General features: G+C 44.4%; 1 protein-coding gene across 2 annotated transcripts in view; it reads left to right on the top strand.

The window, feature by feature from the left end:
- Nucleotides 1-19,245, top strand: part of CCBE1 (collagen and calcium binding EGF domains 1) — a 181,873-nt gene that overhangs the window by 131,789 nt on the left and 30,839 nt on the right. Inside the window, exon 1 of one of the 2 annotated variants that reach the window (XM_045527466.1) lies at nt 6,259-6,476. The exons of the other annotated variant lie outside the window; for it this stretch is intronic. Within the exon in view, the coding sequence (XP_045383422.1) occupies nt 6,421-6,476 (56 nt within the window). The 5' untranslated portion in view covers nt 6,259-6,420. Of the gene's footprint in view, nt 1-6,258; nt 6,477-19,245 lie in introns of those variants that run through there. 2 annotated transcript variants of the gene reach the window in all.

Here is a 19,245-nt window from a genome sequence, read left to right as displayed (position 1 = left end):
TTCTTGAAAATAATGTAGGGAAAGATGGAAAGGTTTACAATCAGGTATGTATTTATTGCTAATCACAAAGGAAGGGTTGACTGCATATCTTGTTGGAAGGTCAGATTTTTGACAAATGCCTTCGGTTATAGTGGGATTCATGGAGGACCCTGGTATCGAGAGTTTAGGAAGCTGCTCTCATCATGCGATAAAGGGATGGACATAAGCGCAGCATGAGGATAGGATAGCAAAGGAGGCAGCTGACCACGGCAAGGTTCTTGTTGATGCATGTTGGAAAAGCAGAATAGAGTGAGAACATGAAGATCCTCGGAGGCCAGGAGAGGGCTATGGATCAGAGGAAGAGGAACATGAGGCGGGCAAGAGGGATCATTAAGGAATTGACCCTGGGCATAGGAGGAAGGCAGTACTGCCCTGGCCCTGGCAGAGCTGGAGGAGCTGGGGACCGGGAGTGTGACCGCCAGCTTAGAGCTTGTTTGCCATCATCCAGGTGTAGACAGATGTAGCCTGCCTGGACAGGGGCAGTGGCAGCTGTAGAAATGGGGAGGAAAGAAGCACATTAAAATCAACAGGCTGAATTGGACGGTTTAAGCCTAGATGGATTAGAGAAATGAGATGAGCAATTTCAAAAGGGATGTTGGTTTTGGAAAGAAGATACGGTTGATTTTTAGATGTTTTATGAGGTATCTCAGTGAAGATTTCCTGGGGTCTTCGGAAGGCGGAAGCTGGGCTGGCGTGACAGTTCGGGCTGCTGGTGTAGACGCGAGAATCGGAGCTGACCGGACGTGCCACGCCGAAGGCTGAGGGTGGAGACGTGGAGGAAGGAGCAGAGGGGCTGGAGAGAGGGGCTTGCGTTCAACAAAGCCTAGCTAAAGAGGGTGGAGGGGAAGAGGACCTGGTAGAGGAGAAAGAGACTGACTAGGTCTTCGACATCTCTTATTTCTGGGGAGAGTAATAGTCACTTTATAGGAAGCCAAGATTTAGGTTGATGCTTTGCAGCTTTATGGCCCCAGAGGTGATGGTTGTCTCTTGTTTGTCCCTCCAGACGTGCACTTTCCACTCTCCCACCTCCTGCGCTCTGCCTGGGAGCCTGGTCTGTGTGCACCGCGGCAGTGGGGCTCCCCCGGCTTCCTCTGGGGTGTAGCCAGTGGGTGACCCCCAGGTGGAGACTGCAGAGAGGGAGGAAAGAGATGGGGACACACGTTCCTCTGGCTGTTTCCTGGCGAGGCTGCTGCAGTTGGCTCTCTCCTTTGATTGAAGGTCATCGTTCCACTGAAAGGTGGTCTGCTCGGCACAGTGTTTTCTTCTCCTGGGCTTGGTTACCTCTACCTCCTTCCTCCCTTTAGGAAGAGGGGTGGTGTCTTAGTTTGGTGCTATGACAAATGGCCACAAAATGGGTGACTTAAAACAACAAAACTTTTTTCTCTTATAGTTCAGGAGACCGGAAGTCTGCAATCCCCATTCATCGGGATTGATTCTTTCAGGAGACTCTGAGGGAGAAACTTTCCCGTGTCTCTCTCTTAAGTTCTGGTGCTCATGGCCACCCTTGGCGCTCCTTGGCGTGTAGATGGAACACTCCAGCTCTGCCTCCACCTTTACATGTCTGCCTTCTGTGTCTCTATGTGTCCTTTTTTATGTCTAATAAAGACATTGTCATTGGATTTAGAGTCCACCGAACCCAATGGGGTTTCATCCCAATCCTTAACCTTATTTACCTCTGAAAGATCCTCTCCCCAAAAAGATCACATTCTGAGGTTCCTGGGTAGATGTGAATTTTCAGGGGACGACATTATTCAACCGACACAGCTCCGCTGTGGGCAGATCTGAGTCCCCACACCTGCCCACCTATTTGTACTTCAGTCCCTTTGCAAACAACCCCTCTTGGATTATTCTGATTTTAGTGCGCCTTCTATTTCTGGTTGGGATTCTGAGTGGTGATCGTTCTTTTATTAATAGGTTTGTACAGGAGGCAAGCTATTTACTATGCGAGGACTAACTTATATCTCCCTTTTTGTGCTCAGCTGCCAGGAAAATTAGCTCTAAAAATAGTTTTGAACTGTAGAAGCTCTTTAGCCTACATTTCTGCTCTACTTATATTTTATACTGAATGACACTTTGGTTCTCATTTTAACATGTCTTTATAAATTATTCTAGAAGATATAAAATTGTTTAACTTAGTAAGAGAACTGCTGAATCTCCAAGTCTCCCCTTTCTCTTGCCAAATTGCCTACAATTTAAAGCTCATCCTTGGAGGAATCAAACTTTAGCATCTGTTTTTTACATTTTGGATGATGTGCAGTGGCTGTTCTAAAGCACTGTGTCTTGAATTCACAATGGTTGATTGAGGGACGTAACATCCAGATACATTGTTTTCAACTCTTAATGGTTTGAATGTGGCTCAAAGTTCTATACTTTTCCACTTCTCTTTCCACTCTATTAGGAAACTTTCAAATATTATCAAGATGTCAAGCATTTTTCATACAATTTTAGAGGTGGAAGGAAGCTTAGAAGCCATCCAACCCAACTAGCCTAACTCCCTCATGTTGCAGTGAGGAAACAAAGGCTCAGAGAGGTGAATCCACCTCCGAGTGCCCTGTGATGCATTCATGGTACAGCAGGGAGGGTGGGCCAGGTTTTTTGCTTTTCGTGGCCATCATCTCCACTGTGATTTGCTTCCTGCAACCTTGACAGGGTCTGGGTGGCACAGAGAGCAAGAGGAGGTCAGTGCCTGCGTGGCTTAGACAGCCAGGGAAGGCGTCAAAGAGGAAGAGGAAATCGTGATAAATTCTGAAGTGTGGGCGAGTGCTTAGATAAGTTGTATTTCACATGGAGAAGGCAGGAGAACATCCCAGACTCCAGCAGGTTAACACTTGAGAGCATTTGTCATGGAGTCGGCCTGTAAAATGCTACTGTCCAGTGCTTCTAAGGCACACCTAATTTAACTTGCCAGTCAACTTAATCCAGGCACAAGCTCTTCATTTAAACAAGTGAGGACAGCAGTGGTCAACCAGAGTCTTCAATTAATCAAGAAAAATGAATCTGGGCTACGAAAGAAAAAGGGAGACATTCTAGGATCAGGTACTACTACTACTAACAATAATAATGGCAAACCTTTACTGAGAAAACACTTTTGAGTGGAATAAATCTAGACTACAATGTCAAGAAAACATGCATATAGTTAGAATGTAATATTCAAAATCTAATTTCTTCGGGGTTATTACAGAGATACATAAAATCTGTAAACTAGAGCATGGGAGTTGTTAAGTTTGATTACACTAAGCCCTCATGCATGTATATTTACTTGTCAAAAACTCAGTGATCTTTGATCATTTTTTTCCTAACTTTGAGATTTTGTTCATTCAATCAGTGAGTGCATGGTGATACAACGTATGTTTAGCACTTACCTTTTTGCCGGATCCTGGGGAAATAACAAAGATGACAAGACAAGACAAGCCTCTCACCTCCTAGGAGCTCACAGTCTGGGTGGAAAGATAAACACGTAAACAAACACATGCTGAGGGAGGAGCCAGAAATGTTTTACAGGGGGGATATTCTGAGTTGAGTAGGTGTAGAGGAAGGTGTGAGGATGAGGGCTGTCCGGAATATGTGGACACTTGCTGTGACTGGATCACGGCGGGAAACGATGGAGAAAGGGCCACTTGTGCTTTGCAAAGGACTTGGACTTGCCTTGGACACAATGGGATTCAAGAAGTGATATTACATAGGGTAATAAAACAGATATCTTGTAAAATATTTGCACTTGATGGAATAGGGAACAAGTTCAGAGGCAGGAAAATGAATTAAGAAGCTAAAAATTGGTGAGGGTGAGCAATTTGAAGGTCTGAACTAAGGTGGATGGTAGCAGGGAGGGAGAAGAGAGGTGGATTAAAGAAACATTTTCGAGTGTCAATCCTGGGACTGAAGAGGTTGTGGAATAGCATGACCCAGGCTTTCAAGTCAGGCAGATCTGGGCAGAAATCTCAACCCTGTCACTTGTGTGACCTGGCAAGTTGCTTAATCTCTCTCAGCCTGTTTCCTGATCTATAAAGTAAGGCTGATGCCTCTCTGTGGTACTGCAGTTCAGGGCACTCAGAAGGATGAAGGGTCTATGGCTGCACCACCCTGAATGCTCCCGATCTTGTCTGATCTTGGAAGCTAAGCAGGGTCAGGCCTGGTTCGTACCAGGATGGGAAAAGGATGGTTGGATACCTAACGTGCACTCAGTAAATAATAGCTGCTGTTACTGCTGTGGTATTACACCAGGTATCCTGACTTCAGCTGCTTTGTCCCCAGAATATTCTTTCCCTGCTGATGACACTTGATGGTGTGTGAGCGTGAACTTGATTCCCTGATGGACAGTTCTCACTGCTCACTCTATGGCCACCAACTGTCCCCATATCACAGCAGACTGTGTCATATGCATATCACAGGCTGGTCCTTCAAGGGAATAGGCACAAACCCATCCCCATACAGAAGAAATAAAGTCTAGAACACTTGACGGACAACAAGCCAGGGAGCCTGTCCTTGCACATGAGAGACAGCCTGTCCTCTATGTCCACAGACTGCTGTGGGGGACCTATTATTCACTGGCGACATAGGATGCATGCGTCCTTTGATGGGAGAGACAGCATAAAGCTGGAAGGAATTCAGTGGCTCTGTCTCCTCGCCAGGGAGTGGGGACTGTTTGATTTGGGCAGCCTAGCAACAGCATCGCCACCAGCCAGCAAGCACGGCGTTCTTACAGCTCCACTCTGGCGTGCCTTTCGTTTCTGAAATGGAATTTATGGCTTTGTATCTGATATGCCCTCCCCGCCACCTTTTTCTTTTCTTTTCTTTTCTTTTTTTTTTTCTTTGAGGAAATTGGATCCACAAAGCCAAGTCATATAAGCTTAAGAATTCCAAGGGCTCAGGGTTGGGCTCAAGTTCACCAGGCGAGTGTTTAGTGCTGCCCTCTGGCTCACCTTTGTTTAGATAAATAATTGAAAGTGTGCCATTTATAAGGCCCGGGCCTTAGAGACACAGAAAGGAATCTGGCTGAAGCCGGCTTAATTGAAAGCAGGAGATAACCAACAACACAGCCTGTTCTTCCCTTGGGATGTTCAATGAGGGAGGAGGGATTATTTTCTTTGGAAGTCATGTTCTTGGGTTGCCCAAAACAGGGGAGGACACGTAGGACTCCTACCTCACATAAAAAGCAAAATATGCTCCCATATGCCACCAGGAGATCATTTAGACTTTAGGGCCAGGGTGCAGTTGCTCTGCAAACATTCGAGCTCTGTCTGTGCAATGCTGGGCTTGGGGCTAAAGGGGGCACCACTCACGGCCGGGCCTTGCCCTCGAGCAGCCCAGCAGGGCGGGAGAAAAGGGCGGCGCGCTCGATTTCCAAGGCATGATAGCCGAGATTCTCAATCTGAGCTAACTATTTACAATGCTGAGTCCTGGTTCCAGTCCCAGAGATTTAATTGTTCTGTGGTTGGGCCTAGGCATAAGTATTTTTTCATTGACTATTCAGGTGTTTCTCTAGTGGATTCTAGTACGCAGCTGGGACTGAGAATCACTGATTTTGTTTTTCCTAAATATCCTGAGACTGGCACAGAGAGTGAAAACGTGGATGTTCAGAGGCAGTGGAGCTCCCTTCTTGGTGGATAGGAGATCGAGGAAGGCTTCCTGGAGGAGGAGGAAGCTGAGCTCAAGCCGGCAGAGTAGGCTGGGTGTGTTTGCAGTCAGGCAGGGGAGGACCATTCCCACTTGAGTTCAACAGGTGAGGACTTGAGGATTTTCCTTTCCACACACAGCTCATCAGGTTTTTATAGCAGTTCACCTCTCATTCTCAGCGTGGTGACTCACTCAGTTTTGTTACTGCCCGTGATCCTGGCCTGTATCTCAGAAAGGATGAACCGGCTTTATCCACTTTTCTTTCCAGGTCAGTAAGCACAGGCCTCCTCTGCAGCTTTGGGGGTGAAAGGAGGTGTGCTGTCCCCAGGGGAGGAGGGAGCCGCCCCAGCACAGGGTCCCTGGAAGCACCGTCACCTTGATGCCCAGCTCAGCAGCCCTGGCGCTTGTGCCGCAGACTCGGGCTGTGCTGAGGATGGCATCACCGTGTCCACACCGGCATTTCTTCTCCTTCAGATCTCTCCACGGAGTGGCTGTCTGAGCCAGACACTGCTTCATACTCCGGGGATTGAAATCCTCGGTCTCGCCCTCCTTCACCATATGACCTTGGGCAAGATTCTTAAACTGTCTGACACTCTGTTTCTTCCCCTGTAAATGGGAGTAATCACAGAACCTGCGTGTTGGTGGTTGCGAGGATTCAGTGAAATTCCATATAAGGTGGCAATTTCTCGTCTGTGACTCAGCTCCGGGAGACCGCCTGTAGCAAATCCCTTCCCCACCTTTTCCACATCTTCAACTGTCACGAGCAAGATGGACCTGCCAGCAGGAGGAACGCCCTCTGTGGAAGAGGAGCAGGCAGGACCTGGGTATGTAATTTCCCCTTGGCTGCTTCCTGCAGACGGGCACGATGGTGCAAGGTCAGGTGCGCAGGAAGGGAGCGGTAAATGCTGCTGCTGCTGCTGTGCTGTTCCCACCACTGCAGCCCTTCCAGGGAAAGGCCCTCCCTGCCTGACATCCAGGCTGTATCAGCTGTGGGTCTGGGCAGAGCCGCCTCATTAGGAAAGTGGGATGGCGACTTCAGGGGATGTCACTGGTGGTTCTGGCTGAAGCCAGCTGTTGTCTCTGGGCCTGCCCTGCTGGGAGGTGTCTCCTAGGAGGACATCCAGGACACGGTGCCCAGCCAGAGTCAGCACCCACTCCAGCAGAAAGATGCCAGCGAGCCCCAGGACCTTGTTCCCATTGCTGTGACAGCCTTCTTCTCGGTGACAGTGTGATTACAGAAAGGGTGGTGGGGGGTTTTGTTGACATTGCTCTCCCAGAGCTGAGTCACAAGGAGGGAGACTAGTCTCCCGGGATCTGTGGGAAGGCATTCTGCTCTGTGTCTGGTGGTCAGCGTATGGCCCATCAGCACAATCTCCGGGGAGGACCATCCTCTGGCCAGCACTGATGGGGTATCTTTGGACCTGCATGTGGTCTCAGTGGTCCTCGGGACAGCCTGGCTACATTCCCTGGGGACTTGGTCTTGACTGAGGCAGCCCTGCTGGAGGGCTGAGCCCTATGTTGTAGAACTGGACCGTTTAGAAGAAGTGGCCCTGATTCCATTATGTATACCCCTGACAGCCTTCTCCATGGTCTCCAAAGTCCCCTGAGCGCCAATCTCTGGGAAGATAGTAGCCCAAGAGGGAAGTTGCTATAGCAACTGTGGCTCCTGTAGAAGGACCTTCTTGCCCACACTTGGACTCCGTCCACCATATGCAAACATGCTCAGGCCCTAGGATGATCCCCCAATCTTCTCAGTCTGCCTGGGGAAGACAGTGCTTACCAGAGGACATTCATTCGACTTCTGAAAGCACCCCCCACCACAGAAGAGTCACTCCCACCACAATATCTGGGATTCCCATCAAGAAATGACTCCTCTTAGTTTAAAGCTATTCTTTTTGTTGTCAATGCCTAAAATAGTGGTATCTTCTTGTCGTGTCCATTCCTCCTTGTGGCCTCTCACTTGACTCTTCCCTAGAATTAAATGAAGAGATTCTTTTGTCACTAGACTTTTCTAGCAGTGCTTAGGATGCATGAGTACACAGTGCTGTGAAATCACTACGGCAAGTTCTCAAGGTTACATACATCATTTAGTCACATGGCACTTATTTGCTCTTTATCTTAAATGCCATAGTTGGGGTAGGGAAGAAAAACTGTTGTCTCCAAATTCCAAGAGCCACTTGGGCTTGGGGTTTATCAGGAGACCAGATTAGAAAGCATTTCAAAGATCTGGAGGAGGTAAGTCAGTTAATAATATAACAGAAAGGAATGGTCAACTGCATGAACAGAAATGCATCTATTTATCAATCTTATCACTTCTCTCTGATGGAACCCACAGAAGGATTTTCTTGGGGCGGGCTGGGAGCAGACCCCAGAAAAAGCCAAATGGAAGACAAAAAAACTACAAGACACTAAGAATGAGTTATGTGCTAAAGTTGCCCAGGACTCTAGAACTTCCATGTTATTTAAGGCAAGCTCATGTTTATGAAAATATTTTCTTAATTTTTTGCTTGCTTTGCTTGCTACAGATGGTTTTTTGTTTAAACTCAAGCTCCAATTCTTTTTTTTTTAAAGCTTACCAGTAAATAATTCACAAATGCCATAAAACACCTAGATATTCAACTGTTACTGATAGAATCCAAGTCTCAATATGATAAGGGCTGTATCTACAGGGTAATAAAAACATTTACATTTGAACCATCTGTGAATGACCTCTGTCCATGAAAAAGAAATTTGAGCTTTTGATAAAACACACAGCCCTGATGGATACCCTACCTGTGATTAACACCCAAATCAAAAGCCCTTTATGCTATTATTTCCAAAAATCCGATCTTTTAAATATTGCTAGGATAACTCGGGGTAGTGGGGGACCCTGGTTGCAAAGAACAGAAATGCCAAGTGAGTCCAGAGTAAAGGGAGTGGCGATTAGGGTGCCTGGGGTTAGAGCTGAGATGCTGTCAGAGAGTGAGGCGGTGCTGGGAGTGGCTGCTGCTCCTCTTCCTCACAGTCTCTTTCCTCTTGGGGACCTCACCAGTGCCAGCATGCAGTTTGCTGCCCTCACTTGGGGCATCAGGTCGTTCTGGTCTTTCCAGACCTTTTCTCAACTGCTGGAGCCCCAGCTTTGCTACTGCCGAGGCTGACTCGCCTATTCTCTTGGCCTTTGGTAGTGTAGAGCCCTGGACAGAGTGTGCGACTGGTCCAGCCATTTGATTTGTCCTGGGGCGTGGCCTCGTGGTGCAAAGTCAGACCTTCCAAGCTACCCAATCACGAGGGACCACAAGCTGGGCAGCTTTCCTTAGAAAGGGCTGGTGGACCATAGGCACAGTGACTAACCTCTCTGGTGCAAGGGATGTCTGGGTAACTAGAGGGTCTAGTTAATAAGGCACTGACTTCCGTCTACCCCGATGTGACAGAAATATCCAGTGGTGCTGTGTCCTTAGGCCAAGGTAACTATCACGTCTTCATTCTTTGCTGTGTGCCCTATCTCTGCCCTGCGTGGCCTTATCCTGTGACATCTAAATCACACTCCAGAAAGAATTCTCTATCCTTTGGCAATTGTTGGTAGACTGGGTGCTTTTTGGTGTCTTGGTTTTTTTGTTATTTTTAAAGGTCGCAGTGTTGTTAAACACTTCTTCTGTCCTGTGTTCTCAGTAATAACAGATGTCCCCAAGGCTTCCATTAGTGTCTTGCCCAGGGTCAGCGTTCAGTTGTCATCTGTTGATTCAGTGTGAGTTAATGCACTGTTTAGTCTTGAGCGCTCCAGTATGTCCCAGCGCTTCATCGTAACTGTTAAAACAGTCACTTAACATATGCTTTATACTGAGGGAAGACAGAAGAATAAACAATAATATCCTATTGTTGCTATTATTACTCCCTGTTATTGGACAGGGACTGTAGAGCATGTATTATACTAGGAACTTTATCTCATTTGATGTTCAGATACCTCTACAAAGTACATACCAATGTTCCATTTTGCAGGAGAAAACACTGTGTGATGTAAGCTTATATATATAATTATTAATAACATGAATTCATTAAACAAGTGGTAGAATCAAGTCCTAAACTCACGTCTGCTTGTCTTTAAAACAGTTACCTGTAACCACAATTCCATGCAGTGTCTCCACATTTTGTATTTGTTAATGGTTTTGATTCAGTCGGGCCTCCTATACATAGAGGCCTATGTCACTGCTTACCAGGGCTACACAATCAATGTCCTAGGATGGCTTCTTAGCCTGGAAGGGTGTCCAAGTTGCCAAGCAGCCCCTGGACTGTGAATCTTGGACGGTTCTCCTGGACTGCCTGAGTTTCCCATTTTAGACAACAGAATGTGTAGTATTTACTCCAAATAAAGTTGGATTTTCTTCAATCCCATGAGGCAGAAAATGGTGAGTGAGGATGGGTGCCCCTTACATGGGGCTTGATACATCTTGCTGGGGCAGGGGCAACTATAGTGGGCTATATATTTCTCTGGCTCCTGAAATCATATTAGTCCTCTTCCCGCTGTGCTGGGAGAACACACTGTACTTCTGCTACGATGCTTTTGTGGCTCTGTCTCATGTTATCCCTAGACGGGCGTATCTGTTTCTCCTACATTGATTGTCTCTGAGGACTGATTGCAAATCTTACTCATCTGTGTCTCCTGTGACCCTCAGTTCAGAGAAGAGGTGGCTTCTGGAGCCCGGCAGCCTGGGCTCACGTCCCAGCTTAGCTACTAATTGGAACAAGTTATTTAAGCACTCTGTACTTCAATCTTCTTATCTGTTAATTCTCACAACCACCTTTTTTTTTTTAAGTAATCTATAGAAAATGCTTATCTTGGCATATGGTAAGCTCTCAGTTAAGTGTTCAATTATGTCAAACTTAATACCTTAAGTTTTTAACTAATGAATGGAAATTTTTCCTGTGATATTAGGTCATTATTTATAAAGTTCAGAATTTAAAACAAATAGAAGATCCCTGCTCTCATCTGTGGATGATTTAGAAGTAGAAATCCTACTTTCCGTGTATGAAGCTTTCCCGCCAGTGAGTAAGGCCTGAATCGATGCCCGTGGTACTTCATTATCCGGAGGATTCTGTGCATGTGAGAAGTGAGGTCTGTCATGATTAATCAACCTAGGAGATGCTACTTTGTATCTTCTCGGTCATCACAGGTGAAACTCTCTAAGACATCCGCATTGAATTCCCAAATGACTGATCTGCGGGCAAAAATTTGAATCAGCAAATTGTATTTACAAATTGTCTAAAATCTCTCTGGAAATGCCTTATTTATAGGGTGAACTGCAGAAAAAACGGGCCGAGTGTCAATGGAACTGCCCGCTGTGTGGTAGAAAGAAGTTCTGTAGCCCGGCCAGAGCAGAGTGTCCTTTAGCTGTGGATAATTTACAAGGAAGATTCTAAACATTTACATGTCCAGGATCAGCATGTTATAAGGCCCAGGGACTCTAGTCACCATTGTTACTGGGGCAAAATAAAGGCTGCACCTTCTCTGGGCCTCTCTTAGTTCGATGACCTCGCATTTCAGTAGCCTTGTGTCCATGGATTTGTGTCCTTCCGTCATCTTGGCTTTGGATGTGTATTAGGCTCCCATAACTACAACCAAAAACAGTAGCTTAACCGAGATGGAAGTTTTCTCTGTTATGCACTGTCAGGGGTCCTTAGCTCAGTGGTGAGTACGGTGACTGGGCAGTGTCATGGTCTTAGGTTCCTTATACGTGGACCCACCTGTCACTGGGTATGGGCCTCACATTGTTGGAGACGGCCGACCACCACCACCTTCACACTCCCACTCCTGGGAAGGTGAAAAGGGAAGGCGTGTCCCTTCCATGTCAGAGTGCCACCTGGAAGTTGCACACATCTCAGCCGCTCACATCCTCTTGGCCAGTCTAACTCACCCGACCCCACCTGGTGGGAGGAGAGGCTGGGAAATGTTGTCTTTATTCTGGGTGTTATGTCCACCGCTGTAATTTGGTTTCTGTTACTATAGAAGAAAAGGGGGGGGGGAAGTAGATACAGGAAAACAGCTGTCTCTGCCACACGAGTGACCTGAAAATGCAGCTGCTCTGGGTAATTTGGGGCATCTACCAGAGGAAAAAAAATTGAAGGCAATATTTAAAAACAAGTTGAGGGGTTACTTGTCTTAGAGCTCTGGCTCCAAGAAGAATGCTTTTCTGTTCTACCTTGGCAGTGAGAAGTTAATTTTTTTCTATTAGTTTTAAAATATAACATTTTCTCATTCCAAAAGTAATAACCTGATAATCACAGAACACTTGGAAAATACAGGCAAGCAAACGAAGGCAATTAAAGTGGCCACATGTTTGCGATTGAGACGTCATGAGCAGAAAGGTGAGAGTTGAAATCCTGAAAATGGATCTGTCCTTTGAAGAGGGGAGAGGAGTGAAGAAACAACGCTGAACTGCAGAGAAAACCCACAAGTGGGAGGACAGGGCCACAGAGGAGCAGCCAAGAAACTCTCAGGAATGCTTGGTGACCATGGGGGATGACTTCTGTTCCATTGGTTGGTTTATCATGTGCAATGCAATGCTTCAAGATATGATTTGCTCAATCAGTGCTATTGTAGCATTACTAATAACCATTGAAGTATTTCCAGAATGCTTAGAGAGTCAAGGACAGAATCAAAATAAATAAATGCCTAGGACCTTGGGCACTCTGTCCAACAGTGTTGCATACAGTGAACCATATTCGCTGCCAGGGAACAGTCTCCATTTCTCCACACGCTGTCTCTGGACAGTGACCCAGAGTAAGAATCACAGCTATTCATGCTTCCGAAAATTAGCAGCTGTGGGAATAAGTGAGCAGAGATTTGTTGGTTTAAACATGATTTACAAATGGGGGAAATTGTCCTATTAAATCCTTATCTGAAGCAAACCTCTATCCAGTTACTTGAGGCGAAAAAAATAAGAATGATGAACATCCTAGTAAATGATACCACAGTTTCCTAAAGCAATTTCTTAATGATTACCATGTATTGGTTCCAGGTGACTTGGTCAAAAGCAGTTTGGTTGAAACCCAGTTGGTCACAATGACGACTTTGTCCAAAATGAAAATCCGCAGTGTCTAGGTTGGCTGAGTGAGTTGTGATGGGTGTGCAGCCATGACGGCGTGCAGTCATGCTTAAACAGCCATGAACATGACTCCTTAACTGTTTTCAAAACCAGAAGTTTTTGAAGCCATTGCCAAGCCTGGCCTTAGAAATGTACCAAAAGCCTGAGAAAAATGATTCTGTTGTTATTTCCTTTTTCTCTCATTACAAAATCAATTCATGCTCATTACAGAAAAATCAGAAAACACACAGGGAACATGAGGAACATCTTTTATCTCACCCACATAAAGAGAACAACTTGTCAACACAGTGGTGAATACTCAACCTAATCTTTTCTTTTTTAAAGTAAAAACAAACATCTCACTACTTAGGTATATATAAGTATACACATAGATACAATTTTACTTTTTATGAAGATAATATCAGACCTAACTTTTTCAATTTGTTTTTTTTCCCCTTACATTTCAGAGCTGATCTTATCTGAAGTAGGGAAAATGGAAAAGGCAGCAAGCAGACAGGGTGTAATGACAGCTGGTGAAGTAGAAAACTCATTGAGGGAGGGAAGGGAAGGAGGTGAATAACGGCTTAGAGGAGAGGTGGTGTGTATAGCAGTGACATAGCTGCAAAGAGGAAGTTAATCAACCCAAGGTTCTTGTTTCCAAAGCCCTTCTGGACTCTGGCCATCTGTCTGCTGAGGACCTTGACCCCGTGAGTCTGAAGCATCGATACACTGGGGAGATAGAGAGGGGACGTCAGAACCAGCACGCGAAGGCGGCCACATGTGTTCTCAGCCTGGCAGCGGGAGCTGGCGTTGGCGTGGCCTCCGAGTTCCTGGGCCTGCTTTCAGTAAACAGTCAGAGGCCCGATCGCGTGCATTTAATCATTGAGATGGATGTCGTGGTGATCATAAGAAGGGGGAATGCTTCAGTAGCCTGAGAGGGTTTCACTTCTACGGCTGGTAAGATCGTCCTTGTGAGCAGGACTGGACGTGGACACACAGATGGTTGAGACACGGGTCCCTGTGTGGTTATCAGTGAGGACCTGACACTCCAGGTTGCTGCTTAAAGTCAGACCTGACAGGAGTCTGGCCGCAGCGGGGGCTGTCTGTCCCCTGACTCCCTGCTCTGCGGCACCAGTGTCCTGGAGGGGGCTTCACGTGGGCACACTGCCCAAAAGCAGATCTCTTAGTGTACTTTCCACTGGACTTCGTGTCTGCCAGCACTTACTGTAGGAAGTTCTCTATGCATTTAACTCTCACCCCAAGCCCATGGGGTGGGTACTGTTACCTTCCCATTCTACATTTGAGGAAACTGAGTTTTAGAGGAGGGACTCGGTGTCAGTTATCTAAAGCCCGCAGCTGGAAAGTAGCAGAGCCTGGATTCAAACCTCGAAGTACATCCCTAAGGGCCAGGGCCCCAGCTTCCAGCCATTCTGTCTTTTGAGTAAGCATATGATAACTGTTTGTTCAATGAAGAAATTATCTCTTACAGCCTTGTTGGAATATGTACCTTCTGGTTATTACCTTAACCCCATCTAAGAATAACCTTCCACACGTACTTTTTAATTTTTTTCCTGTAATCTGAACAGCTAAAACCCAGGTAATACCATGATCAGGGTTTTAATGATTAGAGGAATGACTTCAACTGCATTGCTTCCTCATTTGGTGGTGGTTTCTATGTGTGGAGATTATGTGTGTGTGTGTGTGTGTATCCATTTTAACCACTATTACGTGTACAATTCAGTGGCATTAAGTACATTCACATTGTTCTGCAACAATCACCACCATCTATCTCCAGAACTTTTTCATCTTCCCAAACTGAAACTCTGTACCTGTTACACAATATCTTCCTATTTCCTCCCTCCCTCCCTCTAGTCCCTGACAGCCAGCATTCTACTTTCTGTTTCTGTGACTTCGGCTGCTCTAGATGCAGCATATAAGCGGAATCATACAGTACCTGCCCTTTTGTGTCTGGCTCATTTCACTGAGCATAGTGTCATCAAGGCATAGCCAGGTTGTAGCATGCATCAGAATTCCCTTTTTAAGGCTGAACTGTATATTCCGTTGTACGTATATCCACATTTTGTTTACCCATTTGTCCACTGATGGACATTTGGGTTATTTCTACCTTTTGGCTATTTTGAATAATGCTGCTATGAACACTGGTGTACAAATACCTGTTTGAGTCCTTGCTCTCAATTCTTTTGCATACATATCTAGTAGTGGCGTTACTGGATCATAGGGTAATTCTGTTTAATTTTTCGAGATACTGCTATGCCATTTTCCTCCTTTGATCTCGACCACCAGTAATGTATGAACACTGGCAAGTTACACCTAACGTGTTCCTTATGATTCTCTTCATATTGTCACTGAGATTTGGTCATAACAAGCTTACATGTGAATCAATAACTTATTGGTAGGTTTAGGGGGTTTTGTTTTGTTTTTGGTGTACTCTTAATGGCTGCTGCAGCAAACATGATACTGTTAGGTTAGCCTGGAAGGGGCACTCTTTATGGCTGAAAGGCTGGAACCAAGCACAGCCAGATGGGAGGTGAGTCATTTTATTCAGTTATTCAGTTCTGTTCTCAGGGCATCTATCGTAAAAGGAATTCTAGTAGCTCTCACAAAGTCAGGCAAAGCTCAATAAAGATTTCAGCAAGGGAAGAAGGAAGAGAGGAATGAGTCTCTAAAGAACTTTATGAAGAAATTCAGGACCGCTTTTAAAGCCTCAGCCCTTTAAGTCAGCCCTGAGGGGCCATCATCTTCGGTGTGTTTCCTGGAAACAGTTTCTCACGGACTGCCTTCTCGGGCATGCCTCAGTAGGCTTGGAATGAGGAAAATAAGTTATGCAAGTTGGGTTTTCCAGCTTTTAAGCCTCGTATGTCTTCATTTAGGACTGAGTAGTTGAAGACGTGAGGAAGCCACCGTCTAGTTTGCCTTGAGGAGCTGTCATCAGAAGGGGTTCGCTGTCTGGAATGAAACATTAAATTGAAGGGACCCTTTAAAGACATTTGGAAAATCTATGCACCTGCCTGGGATTGTCTACTGGTGGGCAGGTTCCACTCAGTTCTCTGGCTTGGTGCCCCAGAGTCTTCAACTTCTTGGGTACAGCTTTTCAAAAGAATATAACTCTTCTTTCTTGCATAAGTGGGCAAAGGGTGTGGGCTGCCTGTTTCCCACCAGACTTCCAGATCATCCTGCTGTCTTTGGGCCTCCACTTTCCTCGATAGCTGGAGCCTCCAGTTTCTAAGCCTTGCTGAGGTTCTGTCGGTGGGGGCTGACTTGCTTCTCCCCAGTAACCTCCTCTAGAGGCGCTTAGGGTTGAAGTTACTCCGCTCCTTAGAGACACTCCCCATCCTTCCATCCACTTGCCGTGTTTATATATGGTGGTTCAGGGTCAGAGAAGTCTCCTAAATCCATGGAGTGTGGGGTTTGCATTTTTATTTCTTGTTTTCATTACTTGCAGTTAACCTGTAAAAGAAGAAAGGGATAAAAGTACTTTTCCATCATCTTGAAATCAGAAGTTTCTCCCCCTCCCTTTCCTTCTCCCTGCCATTGTGTTTTTAGAAGAAGAGAGAAGTCTGCCATTGAGTAGGAACTGGAAGAAAGATGAGTTTTCTTGCTATGTTCAGAAAGCTGCAGATAGAACACTATTCCGCCCCTGAACCAGGCCCTGTGCTGGGCACCTTTATTATATTATCTGTAATCCAGGCTATACTTCTTTAAGGCAGGTATTATTTATTCATGTTGTATCCACAAGGAATCTGAAACTCAGCAAGCTGAAGGAGAGTCACAGGTCATATCCCTGGCTCTTTAAATGTCACAGCCAAAATTGTCAACCAGATTTGCTGGGCCCCAAAGCCAGTGCTCCATCCACTACACATAACACCAACAACTCTAAAATATTCTAAAAAATACAATCCTCTTTCATTTAAAAAAAAAAAATCTAATATCATTGGTACATGAATAGGCAGCTATGCAAGGGAAACCCTAAGTAAATCTTAGGAAAATTTGCTCTTGCATTGCAGCAAGTATTTAAATATTTGTCTCCTAATTCATTTGACATTTCAAGATCCTTTCTAGTTCTCTAACTCTGTTGGCAGTTTAAAAAATTTCTTTTCTAGACTCTAATATAACCATCAGCAGACAGTCTGATGCTATCTCTGTTATCTTCATTTTCCTGATGTAGTTTTTTCCTTCCATAAGCTCTCACACACACCTGGCTGGTGGGGTGTGTTTCTGGCTGCACCGTCCCATTTTTATTTATGATTTTTTAAATGTGCTTTGATATTCCAGGGCACCCAAGGGAGGACCTCCACAGGCTTTCTTGATTACCAGATGTCACCCTTTCTAAGTAACAACCATCTAATCACCACTTCCTTTTGCCAAGAAATGAGAAAAGCATTTGTATCTGGAAAAACCAAGCTACGACACGTGAAGTGTATTAAGAATGATGGCCTCCCCAGAACCCACATGGGCTTTTCTCATCTTAGTTTGTTTTTCTTAAAGATAAAAACCACACAGCAGTATTTGTAGTTAGGTCTAACAAGTGCCCGTGCTTGCAGAACAAGAAGATTTCACTTTGGCTGCCTCAACTTCATTGTACATAAATTACATTGTCAGCAATCTTTGAAATGATATAACATGTGCAGCCAGTGTTTGTTTTTTATACTTTGGAGTATTTCATTATTTATTTTAAATGGTGATTTATGATTGATGGGTATTTAACATGCAAAATAATGTATTCCCAGGGACTCTGGGGAAGACAGAACAATGCACTGGAGTCTCAAACTCCTTCTCTTGAGCAGAAAGCTGGGGTCAGTTATACAATTAAGAAAAAACCCAAAGGGGAAATTAATTCTTAGCTAAGCAGGTATTTAAATGAGGCATGCCCATTCTGAAACTCAAATCTTCTCTTGACAGCATTCCATAGCCTTTTGAAAGCATCTCAAATCACTTCATTATCATTTAATTTCATAAAAAGGCAAATAACAGGTTGCTTCTGGCTCTACCGCGTGGCTAGTCCTAAGCCCTTGAAATGTTCAAAAAGGTCAAAGTGCCCAAGTTTAATGTCTTCAACGTGGCAAGAGAGATTGTAACGATCGTATTCATTTGCGTGAACTTTAAAATGCCATTGAACAGCTCAGATTATACCTTAGCTGCAGCATTTAAATAGAAACAAATAAAACCATGTGTTTAAATGCGGTGGTAGACTTGAGTATCAAAAACACATGTTTTCCCCCCTGTATCCGACTTTCTCATGAATCACTTGTTTCAAATCATACAATGTAATGCTCTTCCTCTTATAGCATTCTGTAGGACAGCCTCAAGTAATACAGTAAGTAATAACCACAACATTTTAATTAATACTCTTACTAAGCCAGTTTTCTTGTTGTTAGGAGCTTGGACTTTTTTAAACCATGGAAAACTAGGCAGAGTTTAAGTTTCATGGAATGTAAAGATAAATCCTGTACCTCTGTTAAAAACAGTCATCATCAATTTATATCCCCATGGGCTTTTCTTGGCATCTCAAATTATAATTTAGTTGTAGATGTTGGGAAATTATGTCTAATAAGAAAACTCTGGGCATTGCCACACATCATCTGTTTAGTAAAGTGGATGGATGGATAGATCATTTCCTACTAACATAAAATATGCTGTCAAATTAATCTATATTAGGAGGCCAAGTGCAGGCAGAAAATAATGAGGGAGCGGGAAACCTTAGCTATTTCACTCAAGTCTGTTTCAGGAGCATCACAAATGCCACTGGTTGGTTTGGTTTTTTTTATTTTTATTTATTTATTTATTTATTTATTTTTGTAATGTCCACTTCCTTGCTTTTGCAGTAAGATATCTACTTACAGCTGAGCTGCCCATGATACATGTTGCAGCAGGAGGAATGAAATGGCTTTGCTGTACCCAACAGGGCTTCAGAATTTTCTCTTACCAAATCTGATTTTTATAAATTTTATGAATTTTTAAATAGATTTTACATAAAACTTATGAATTATGGATTTAATAAAGTTTTTATAAATTTTGTTTTGGGAAGTGTTTACTTAAAATTTCTTCTAAGAATGGTAATTCACCTAGCAGACCAGGCACACAAACTGATTTGACCAATATAAATTGAACATCCTAATCCAAAAATCCAAAGCATTTTTAAAGGAAATGCTCATTGGAATATTTCAGATTTTAGGTTTTTGGATTAAGGGATGGTCAACTGGTAAGTATTCTTCACATATTGCAAACTGAAAAAAAAAAGAATCTGAAACACTTCTGGTCCCAAGCATTTTGGGTAAGAGATACTCAACCTGTAATTTATTCAGATTATACTAATTTGAAAGAGTAGAAAATGAGAGTGGTAAGTTATGTTTTATGAAACTGTGATGGAAAATATAAATTTAAGTGCATCAAAATTCTTAGAAGGCCTTATCTAACCTGGTTGAGGGTTCTGACCATTTGATGGTCACAGATAATGCCTAATTTCCCAAATCAGTGGCTTGAGTGCCTTTCTCTGGTACAACATACAAAGGGTGTG

Source organism: Lemur catta, chromosome 16, assembly GCF_020740605.2.
Source record: "Lemur catta isolate mLemCat1 chromosome 16, mLemCat1.pri, whole genome shotgun sequence".
Classification (NCBI taxonomy): Eukaryota; Metazoa; Chordata; class Mammalia; order Primates; family Lemuridae; genus Lemur; species Lemur catta.
This window is presented reverse-complemented; position numbering and strand designations above follow the sequence as displayed.